General features: G+C 39.9%; 1 protein-coding gene across 1 annotated transcript in view; it reads left to right on the top strand.

Moving 5' to 3' along the window:
* Positions 1-1113: 1113 nt before the first annotated feature.
* The window catches only part of LOC134351371 (transmembrane protein 114), a 114876-nt gene continuing 103503 nt past the window's right edge, over positions 1114-12486 (top strand). The window contains exons 1-2 of the mRNA XM_063057446.1: positions 1114-1297; positions 1514-1594. Of these exons, the coding sequence (XP_062913516.1) occupies positions 1114-1297; positions 1514-1594 (265 nt within the window). The remainder of the gene's footprint in view (positions 1298-1513; positions 1595-12486) is intronic.

Raw genomic sequence — 12486 nt, 5'->3', positions numbered from 1 at the left:
ACTGAATTGATATTATTATTATTATTATTATTATTATTATTATTTATTTTCCCTTTTCTATATTATGTATTCATTGAATTGCTGCTGCTATGTTAACAAACTTCACGATACACGCCGGTGATAATAAACCTGATTTTGACTTTGATATCATCTAAAAGTTTGACAAACTTCTATAGGTGTGCAGTGGAGAGCATCGTGACTGATTGCATCATGACCTGGTGTGGAAACACCAGTGCTCAAGATCGGAAAAGTCTGCAAAGAGTATTGGATACAGCTCAGTCCGTCACAGGGATTTAAAAAGCCTCCCACCATTGTACACATGTACAAGGAGCTCTGTCGGAGGAAAACTGTATCGAACATCAAAGAACCCCATCATCAAGGCCATTCTCTCTTCTCTCTCCTGTCACCAGGAAGGCGGTACAGGAGCCCTAGGACCCATACCACCAGGTTATTACCCTTCAGGCCTATGTTGTTTTGAAAGATACATTTCAATACATATAAATAATCAGAATAAGGAGGAATGTGGTTGCAATCTCTTTGTTTTATGATCCACAATTAATTCAAAGTCCTGGTGAAGGGTCTCGGTTCGAAACGTCGACAGCTTATTCCTCTCCACAGACGCTGCCTGCCTGGAGGTCCTCAGGTATTTTGTTTGCGTTGCAACCCCACCACACTCTGAGGAACGCGCGCAATGCTTGCTTCGATTCTTCTAACTTCATTTTTGTTATTTTCTCCTCCACCCCCCTCACAAGGATGTTAACCTTACACTCGTAAGGAGTTAGTTACTTATATAATGGAACGTGTATGTGAGGGCATCATTAAGTGGTGGTGAAATGCACTGCTTGGATTGCCGGGCTTTGTTTGCGAGGGATGAGCATACCCACAAACACCACACGCCACAGCAGTTTCAGGAAGATGCGTCTGACATCTCTATAGCGTGGCGAATAGCAGCAAAAGAAAATAAACACTAAGAGCATTCAGCGCTGAGAATTCGCTGTATTCGCGCCGAAACGGCCAGAGGTGACAAATAGCATCGTTTTGGATTTCCTGGACTGTGCAACAAGCCCGCGAGTTGTCTATGAGTTTAGTCACGCCGGTGACTGGTCATTAATAATGAAGTTAACGTTCAGGTCTCTCTCAGTGTTTGTTGCTTTGACCGGCGCAATAAGCTTTGCGTTTCTGGTGGTCGCAATTGGGACAGATTTCTGGTACATAATCGATGCGTCAAAACTGGAAACATTTTCCAATTCTACCCATCACCTGAGCTCCCATTCTGGGCTTTGGAGAACTTGCAAATGTAAGACCATTAAATAGTACAAACATGAGTATCGTGCTATACTGTCTGTATTATTAACAACGATTCTTCCAATGCAGTAATGTAATGTAAGACATATTTTTAATAATTCATAAGGCTGTCAAACCGTTGTTTTGATTAATTTTCTTGAATAACAATTAATTTCTTTAAATAAATCTATGGTTCACTTTACAGCGGTTTTTGTCTTTCTGCTTGCAGTTGAAAGTAAATGCTTCCATTTAATGAATCCGTTCTGGAAAGGAAAGGCAAACTTGACAGCCTCGCAAAGACAGATTTTAAGTAAGTATTTTTATCTTTTTCGGTGACCATGATTAGTTAAACCTTGTGCAGAGCAACGCGTCTCCTCCATCTCTAACTAAACGCCGTGAATGCCATTAACCACAATTTTAAATGCGAAGCAGTAATAAGTGAGAGGTACAGTATTCACATCCTTTCCTCTGGCCGTCAGGGTAAAAAAATGTGACCGACAAGTTAGCACGCCTGATTTGATTAAATTTGTTCTAGCCAAGAATGTGAAAGAAGTTTTCATGCGAAGTGAGTGAAGTAAATTAGATTACGGAAGAAAGGAAACTAGCCGTTTAACAGTCATTTGGAGTGAAGATTTATTTAAACTGGGAAGCTAACATTTGGCTATGTGGCATAATAGAGTGGATGACATTTTCCAACTTCAGTATCTGTTGGAGGACTGGATGACAGACAGGCAGAACACACTGCTCCAAAGACTACCCCTGCTACAAAAGAATAATCTATTTTAGACTAGTGTATGATGTCTCAGGCTCCTCTGATGCATTAAGTTCGTCACCTGGTCCAAGAAAAAAAATGCAGGTAGCTGTAATCATCCCCTTTACTACTTAAATATACTTGCATTTTAGGAAGTAATTTGTCTGATTGTGAGAGTAAAGATCATATAGTACCTCATGTAGGTTTGTGAAGTTATTAGAAGAGGTCAGGATTATCAGTTAAGTTTGAAATGACCAATCTACTACCCCAAAAGGCAAACAGTGCCATTTTAAGTACATACTCAACATCTAACCTCATAAAAAAAAAACAAAAATCAAAAGCTGTAAATGTTGGAGATCTGCAGCACAGAGTCATAGAACACTACGGCACTGAAACAGGCCCTTCAGCCTGTCTAGGAATGTAAGCAGAAATTTTCTGGAGACATCCAGCAGGTCAGGCAACATCTATGAAAAGAGAACAATTAATGTCTTGGACCTTATCCATTGAACCTCCTGGAGATATGGTTATGAATAGATTTGCTGACACCCATCAGAACACATATTGATACTTGCAAGCATTTATGGATATCTGCAAATCTATTCATAACTCTATCTCCACATGGCCTCGTTTTAAAAAATAGCTAGGAGAGGAATGAATGGGGAAATTGAGGCGTCCAGCATCTGGGAAAATAATGAGAGTCTGCCATTAATCTTATTATAATATAGTAAGAATGTAAGAGAGAACATAATGAGATTGAAGATTGACAAGTCTCTTGGACTGATAACTTCAAAGGCATTCCAAAAGATACTAAATAAGAGATTATAACATTAATGGTGTATGGACTTTTGATAAGGATAGGGAATTGGATAGGAGGTAGGAGGTGAGAGTATTAGAATAAAGGACACCCACTCAAATTGACAAGATCAAATTTAAACAATGATTGAATTCAGGTCATCTTCAAATTGGGTGGTGGGTTTTTTTTATGGATTTGTATGGATGATATATTGAGAAATTTAGAAATCACTGAAGTGAAGAAACAGGAACTTATATCAAAATTAGGTGGCATATAAACAGGAACAGAGAGGTACAGTGGAATATGAGGAGCTTAAGTGAGTGCATAGAACTTTTGCAAATGGAGTTTATGTGCAGAAAGGTTAGGGCCATTCATGTTTTACTAAAGGTAAATCACAGTATTATGGTGAGCACTCAGTCCTTGATGACAGGCGAGAAGATCTCATTTATCCCAACTGCCAATTTTTTTTTGCAACCAGCACAATAACACACAGAGTGCCATAGCTTGGCGAAAACTAACTCAGTCACATACAGCTGGGAGAGGTGATTATTACACACGCTGTTTGCAGTCAGGATGACACACAACCACACAAGCGAACAACTGTATAACCTGAGTTAAAATAAGTGAACTTGAATATCTCACCATAATTCTACTGAACACGTACACTGTGAACACTTTTTAAAACAAGAACAATAAGTAACACTACTAGGAATGCTGGGACAAGCTGTCGACCGCACCACCAGAGCACCACACTATTATCTAAATTGTGAGAAGCTAAAAAGCTTAAATGGGCTGAGACTTGTAGAGATCCAACAGGTCATCAACAGGTCCAAAAACTGATTTTATAAGAAGAGAATGTTGGTTCAGTGATTTGAGGTTCCCAACTGCTTCAAAAAAACATCTATTGTACCAGTTCCCAAGACTAGTGGGGAGATCTGCCATGACTAGCATTCAGTACCATTTATATAAGCCATAATGAACTGCTTTAAGAGGCTGGTTATGGCACAAATCAATTTCTACGTCAGAGATGACCTGGATCATCTTCATTTTGCATAACACCACAACAGGTAAATAGCAGATGTGATTTCTCTGGCTCTTCACACTGCACCATCTGGACATTGGGGAAACATACGTCAGGATACACATGCAAAGTGCTGGAGGGACTTAGCAGGTCAGGCAGCATCTATGGAAATGAATAAACAGTCAATGTTTCAGGCTGAGAATCTTCAGGCTGCTGTTCGTTAACTACAGCATTCAACAAAATCAACCCCTCCAATTTATCATCAAGCTTCAAGGCCTGGGCCTCTGTAACTACCTTTGCAAATGGATCCTCAACTTCTTCATTAGTACACCTCGATCAGTGAGCATTGGTAACAACATCTTCCCTTCTCTGACCATCAACACTGGTGTACCTCAAGGCTGCATGCTTAGAGCCCTGCTTGGACCGGCAGGATTGTGGAGGGGAGGCTGCAGGTGTATTTTGTTGAGTGGGAATGGTTCTATGTACTTATCTCCGCACTCTCACCTTCCCTGAGCTGAGGGCACTGAGTGGACACACCTACACGTTCACTGAGACTTTGAGGATTACAGGTGGCTGATTTTCCCATGTCTGCTCATGGCCCAGTCACAGTTGTTTCTGAGATCACACACAGTGTCACACACTGTTTTTGTTCATCTATGACTAATGATTAACAGTTCTTGGGAATAGAACCCTGTGGTAACCTAGGGAACTGCCTCTACAGGCAAATCAACGATGAATTTCTGATGTATTTCCTACATATTATGAAGATCACTGGAGGGATTGACAAGATAGATGAAATAAGACTACTTCCACTCAAAGGAGAATCTAAAGCCATGAGTTATTATCTCAGGATGAATGTTATCCAATTAGGTCCATGATAAGGATACATTTCTTTAAATAACTGGTACATCTTTGGAATTCTTTTACCTTGTGGCCCTGCGAACACTCAGTCAGTTAGCATATTCAAGGCCGTGATCAATACATTTTTGGACATAGAAAGTTAGGAGATAAGGGAATCAGTGGAAAAGTGCACTTAAGGCATAGGATTGTCATGATCTAATTGAATGGTGGGACAATCAAGTCTGCTCCGCCATTTCATCATGACTGATCCATTTTTCTTCTCAGCTCCTATCTGCTGCCTTCTCCCCATATCCCTTCATGCCCTGACCAATCAAGAATCTATCAATCTCTGCCTTAAATATACATAAAGACTTGGCCTCCATGGCTGCCTATGACAATGAATTTCTCAGATTCACTACTCTCTGGCTAAAAAAACTCCTTCTCATCACTGTTCTAAAAGGATGACCCTCAATTTGGAGGTTGTGTCCTCTGGTCTTAGATTCTCCGACCAAAGAAAACATCTTCTACATATTCACTCTATCAAGGCCTTTCACCATTTGATAGATTTCAATTGGGTCTTCCCCCATTCCTCTGAATACTAGAGAATGCAGGACTGGAACTATCAAATGCTCTTCATAAGGCAAGCCGCTTAATCCTGGAATCATTTTCTTGAATCTCCTTTGAACCCTCCTCAGTTTCACCACATTCTTAATTAAGGGAAGGAGCCCAAAACTGTTCACAATACTCCAAATGAGATTTCACTAGTGCTTTATGAAGTCTCAACATCACATAGAAACCACAGAAATCCATAGAAAAAACTACAGCACAGAAACAGGCCTTTTGGCCCTTCTTGGCTGTGCCGAACCATTTTCTGCCTAGTCCCACTGACCTCCACATGGACCATATCCCTCCATATACCTCCCATCCATGTATCTGTCCAATTTATTCTTAAATGTTAAAAAAGAACCCACATTTACCACCTCGTCTGGCAGCTCATTCCACACTCCCACCACTCTCTGTGTGAAGAAGCCCCCCCTAATAGTCATAGTCATAGTCATAGTCATACTTTATTGATCTGGGGGAATCTGATTTTTGTTACAGTTGCACCATAAATAATAAACAGTAATAGAACCATAAATAGTTAAATAGTAATATGTAAATTATGCCAGTAAATTATGAAATAAACCAGCCTATCGGCTCAGGGTGTCTGACTCTCCAAGGGAGGAGTTGTAAAGTTTGATGTCTATAGGCACAAATGACTTCCTATGACGCTCTGTGTTGCATCTCGGTGGAATGAGTCTCTGGCTGAATGTACTCCTTTGCCCACCCAGTACATTATGTAGTGGATGGGATACATTGACCAAGATGGCATGCAACTTAGACAGCATCCTCTTTTCAGACACCACCGTGAGAGAGTCCAGTTCCATCCCCACAACATCACTGGCCTTACGAATGAGTTTGTTGATTCTGTTGGTGTCTGCTACCCTCAGCCTGCTGCCCCAGCACACAACAGCAAACATGATAGCACTGGCCACCACAGACTCGTAGAACATCCTCAGCATCGTCTGGCAGATGTTAAAGGACCTCAGTCTCCTCAGGAAATAGAGACGGCTCTGACCCTTCTTGTAGACAGCCTCAGTGTTCTTAGACCAGTCCAGTTTATTGTCAATTTGTATCCCCAGGTATTTGTAATCCTCCACCATGTCCACACTGACCCCCTGGATGGAAACAGGGGTCATCGGTACCTTAAATCTCCTCAGGTCTACCACGAGCTCCTTAGTCTTTTTCACATTAAGCTGCAGATAATTCTGCTCACACCATGAGACAAAGTTTCCTACCGTAGCCCTGTACTCAACCTCATCTCCCTTGCTGATGCATCCAACTATGGCAGAGTCATTCGAAAACTTCTGAAGATGACAAGACTCCCTAATGTTCCCTTTAAACTTTACCCCCCTCACCCTTAACCCATGTCCTCTGGTTTTTTTCTCCCCTTGCCTCAGTGGAAAAAGCCTCCTTGCATTCACTCTATCTATACCCAACATAATTTTATATACCTCTATCAAATCTCCCCTCATTCTTCTACGCTCCAGGGAATAAAGTCCTAAGCTATTCAACCTTTCTCTGTAACTGAGTTTCTCAAGTCCTGGCAACGTCCTTGTAAACCTTCTCTGCACTCTTTCAACCTTATTAATATCCTTCCTGTAATTTGGTGACCAAAACTGAACACAATACTCCAGATCCGGCCTCTCCAATGCCTTAAACAACCTCATTATAACATTCTAGCTCTTATACTCAATACTTTGATTAATAAAGGCCAATGTATCAAAAGCTCTCTTTACAACCCTATCTACCTGTGATGCCACTTTTAGGGAATTTTGTATCTGTATTCCCAGATCCCTCTGTTCTACTGCACTCCTCAGTGCCTTACCTTTTATCCTGTATGTTCTACTTTGGTTTGTCCTTCCAAAGTGCAATACCTCACACTTGTCTGTATTAAGCTCCATCTGCCATTTTTCAGCCCATTTTTCCAGCTGGTCCAAATCCCTCTGCAGGCTTTGAAAACCTTCCTCACTGTCCACTACACCTCCAATCTTTGTATCATCAGCAAATTTGCTGACCTAGTTTACCACATTATCATCCAGATCATTGATATAGATGACAAATAACAATGGACCCAGCACTGATCCCTGTGGCACACCACTAGTTACAGGCCTTCACTCTGAGAAGCAATCCTCTACTACCTCTCTTTGGCTTCTTCCATTGAGCCAATGTCTAATCCAATTTACTACTTCTCCATGTATACCTAGCGACTGAATTTTCCTAACTAACCTCCAATGCGGGACCTTGTCAAAGGCCTTACTGAAGTCCATGTAGACAACATCCACTGCCTTCCCTTCATCCACTTTCCTAGTAACCTCCTCGAAAAACTCCAATAGATTGGTCAAACATGACCTACCACGCACAAAACCATGTTGACTCTCCCTAGTAAGTCTCTGTCTCTCCAAATGCTTGTAGATTCTGTCTCTTAGTACTCCCTCCAATAACTTACCCACTACCGAAGTCAAACTTACTGGCCTATAATTTCCCAGATTACTTTTCTATCCTTTTTTAAACAACGGAACAACATGAACCATTCTCCAATCCTCCGGCACCTCACCCGTAGACACCGACATTTTAAATATATCTGCCAGGGCCCCTGCAATTTCAACACTAGTCTCCTTCAAGTTCCAAGGGAATACCCTGTCAGGTCCTGGGGATTTATCCACTTTAATTTGCCTCAAGATAGCAAGCACCTCCTCCTTTTCAATCTGTACAGTTTCCATGATCTCACTACTTGTTTCCCTTAATTCCACAGACTTCATGCCTTAGTGAATACAGATGCAAAAAACCCATTTAAGATCTCCCCCATTTCTTTTGGTTCCACACATAGCTGACCACTCTGATCTTCAAGAGGACCAATTTTATCCCTTACAATCCTTTTACTGTTAATATACCTGTAAAAACTCTTTGGATTATCCTTCACTTTGACTGCCAAGGCAACCTCACGTCTACTTTTAGCCCTCCTGATTTCCTTTTCAAGTATTTTCATGCACTTTTTATACTCTTCAAGCACCTTATTTACTCCCTGTTTCCTATACATGTCATGCAACTCTCTCTTCTTCTTTATCAGAGTTGTAATATCCCTTGAGAACCAAGGTTCCTTATTCCCATTCTCTTTGCTTTTATGTTCTAGTCCTCTTAAAATGAATTGTAACATTGCATTTGCCTTCCTCACCACAGACTCAACCTACAAATTAACCTTTAGGGAATCTTGCACAAGGACTCCCAAGTCCCTTTTGCACCTCATACTTCTGTATTTTCTCTCCGTTTAGAAAAAGGTCAACACTTCATTTCTTCTACCAAAGTATATGGTCATATACTTCCCAATTACCACTTCTTTACCCATACTCTTAATCTGTTTAAGTATTTATGTAGCCTCTCTACTTCCTCAAACCTACTTGCCCTACACCTATCTTTGTATCATCTACAAACTTTGTAACAAAGCTATCAATTGGGTCATACAAATCATTGACATATATTGTAAAAATAATTGTTCCTAACACAGATCCTTATGGAACACCACTAGCCACTGGCAGCCAACCAGAAAAGGCTCCCTTTATTCCCACTCTTTGCCTTCTGTTAATTAGTCACTGTTTTATCCATGCTGGAATCTTTCCATGGGCTCATAACTTGTTCAGTAGCCTCATGTGTGGCACCTTGTCAAAGGCCTTCTGAAAATCAAAATACACAACATCAACAGTCTCTCCTTTGTCTATCCTGCTTAATATTTCTTCTCAGAATTTCAACAGATTTGTCAGGCAAGATTTTCCCCTGAGGAAACCATATTGACTACTGCCTATTTTAACATGAGCCTCTAAGTACCCTAAAACCACAGTCTTAACAATTGAATCCAATGTCTTCCCAACCACTGATGTCAAACTAACTGACCCATAATTTCCTTTATTTTGCCTCTCTTTCTTAAGGAGTGGAGTGACACTTGCAATTCCCAGTCTTCTGGAACCATTCCAGAATCTAGTGATTCTTGAAAGACCATTACTATTGCCTCCATGATCTCTTCAGCCACCTCTTTCAGAACTCTGGGGTGTACACCATCTGGTCCAGTGGACTTATCTACCTTCAGACCTTTCAGTTTCCCAAGAACCTTCTCTTTAGTAACGATAACTTCAATGAATTCATGGCCCCGACACCTGGAATTTCCAGCATACTGCTAGTGTCTTCCACAGTGAAAACTAATACAAAATTCTTAGTCAGTTCATCTGTCATTTCATTGTCCCTCATTACTAACTCTCCAGCATTGTTTCCCAGTGGTCAGATATCCATTTTTGTCTCTCCTTTATACTTTATATATCTAAAGAATTTTTTGTTATCTTCTTTAATATTACAGGCTAGCGTACTTTCATATTCCTACTTCACCGTCTTAATGACTTTTTAGTTGCCTTCTGTTGGTTTTTAAAAGCTTCCCAATCCTTTGCTCTATTATATTCCCTTTCTGGCTTTTATGTTGGCTTTGTCTTCTCTTATTAGTCATGGTTGTGTCATCTTGCCTTCCCTTCCTCTTTGGGATGTATATATCCAGTGCCTTCCAAATTTCTTCAAGATATTCCAGCCATTGCTGCTTTGCCATCATCCCTGCCAGTGTTCTTTTCCAATCAGTTCTGGCCAACCCCTCTCTCATGCCTCTGTAATTCCCTTTACTCCACTGTGATACTGATACGTCTGACTTTAGCTTCTCCTTCTGGAATTTCACAATGAATTTGATCATATTATCATCACCTTCCCCTAAGGGTTCTTTTACCTTAAGCTCCCTAATCAATTCCGGTTCACTGTACAACACCCAATCCTGAATAGCTGATCCCCTTGTGGGCTCAACCGTGAGCTGCTCTAAAAAAGCCATCTTGAAGGCATTCTAGAAATACCCCCCTCTTGGGATCCAGCATCAACCTCATTTTCCCAATCTACCTGTATATTGAAATCCCCCCTGACTATTGTAACATTGCCCTTTCAGTATACATTTTCTATCTCCCATTGTAATCTTTAGACCACATCCTTACTACTGTTTGGGGGTCTGTATACAACTCCCATCAGGGTCCTTTTACCCTTGCAGTTTCTTAGCTCTATCCACAATGATTCAACACCACCTGACCCTATGCTACCTCTTATAAATCATGGTTAAAATCTTAGTTATGAGGAAAGGATGGTCTTGATTCATGTTCATAAATTTGCAATGCATTGTAAGGCCAAGTAACTAGCACACATCAATGTTGAATTTAAATGTGCCCAAGAATAAAATAATGAAGATAGAATACAGAATGGTACACCACAAGATCATGCCACCATGACTACTCCAAACGTAACTGCACCTTCCTGCATATAGTCCATAATATGAAATCATCCAGAGATGGAAGGGACTGCAGATACTGGGATCAGGACCAACAGACTGCTAGAGGAGTTCATTGAGTCAGGTACTGTCTGTGGTTAGGTGACTTTTTGTGGAGACCCTGAAGATTCCTCAAGTAGTTTATTACTCAATGTTTGAAAAAAGTAATATAGTATCTTTATTTCTGACAAGTTACGTATATCTTAGTCAGATATCTCTGACAGGGATCTGATGAAAATTTGCACTTTTATGTCAAATTAAGTTGACTCTTCTGTTCTCTGGTGGACTGAACAATATTTGCTGTATGCAATGGAACATGAACTGGAAGTTTTCTCCTGTCTAAACAAAATATTGAATCCTTGTGTGAAGGTGTGGAGGCAAAAATGATAGGGTTTTTTAAGAGACTCCTGGATGGCTACATGGAGCTTAGAAAAATAGAGGGCTATGGGTAAAGCCTAGGTAGTTCTAAGGTAGGGACATGTTTGGCACAGCTTTGTGGGCCGAAAGGCCTGTATTGTGCCGTATGTTTTCTATGTTTCAATATTTTTAACTTTGTAATTGAACCAAGAGCAACTGTAAATTATAAGGATTAATACCTAACAATAGACAGCTGTGAAGAACAATATGTTACCATCACAGTCTTTTGAGTTTTGCTAGAGATATTGATGAATTGGAAGGGAAGAAACCTCTCTTTTACAACAGAGTTGTCCATACCAGTAGATTATTGGCATTACAAAGTTAATTTCATATTCTGATTGCTTGATCTAACAATTGACAAGTGCCAAATATATAGACTACTTCTGCATTCTGAAGTAATTGGTTGATACTTGCAACTTCTCCCATGAACATTGTAAATAATTTTATATAAAATTAGGACATGTTTGGACAAGACTTTTGCATCTACTCTCATATCAAGATAAATCCATATTAGATTATTTGGGAGTGAAGATAAATAAGTCATTTTTTTTATCAACAAGAGGTTTCTAAAGTTAAAAACAAAATGGAATAAAGTTCATGCAGAATGAAGCTCAGTAGAATTTTGGACACTCAGGAAATCAAATTACAATAAACTTTAGTTTCAATATTTATGCTGTGGCTAATGGTAAATCTATAACAGAAAAAGTGGCCACACCATCTAATCATCCACAATCTGGGGTTATATATGAAGCAGTTCTAAAGAGCTTTGTTTTCCGGTAAGAGTTACCTTCAAGCCTTGTCGTTAGCTCAACCAATCTGATTGAGTTACATAGCTAAGTAACTATACATTGAAAAGAATTAGTGTGAGGATTTCACAGGTTGTAGAAGTGCAGTTGGATCATAAACCTCAGGATAGATTCTATCAGTTCATCAGAGCTGTCTTATGAAAAATTAATTGAAGAACCACATGATTATTAAAGGTCAAACTGTCCTGGTTTAATCATGTTTAAACACACTGTTCAGCATTTTTTTTGCTCAGAAGAAAGAAAGGGATTTGATTGTTGAAGGCATGGAAAGAAGAGAAATAACTATTGAAGATCTGATTACTCAGGTACGGTAATTCTGGAGAGTCATAGATACAAAATTTGTCTTTGGTCATCAGTGAGAGAATATTAATTTTATTCCCTTCCTTATGTTTAGAGTATTGACTTAAATACAGGTGGCAGAGCTGAGTACAACCAATTGCAGTACAACCAATGTGTTCAGTGCCAGTGACCAAAGACAAATAGACAAATGTCCTGGGGGGTGAGGTGGGGTTACAATCTGGAACAGAGAGGTACAAAAGTCTGTAAATGGTATAGAGGAAGCATTTTTTTAAAACGACCTTTAGTTTAAACAAATGACTCGTAACAGGAAATTCTTCCTAGAAATAATTCCAAGTA

This window comes from Mobula hypostoma, chromosome 9 (assembly GCF_963921235.1).
Source record: "Mobula hypostoma chromosome 9, sMobHyp1.1, whole genome shotgun sequence".
NCBI classification, from domain to species: Eukaryota; Metazoa; Chordata; class Chondrichthyes; order Myliobatiformes; family Myliobatidae; genus Mobula; species Mobula hypostoma.
Note: the sequence above shows the minus strand (reverse complement) of the source record. Positions and strands in the feature narration are given on the sequence as shown.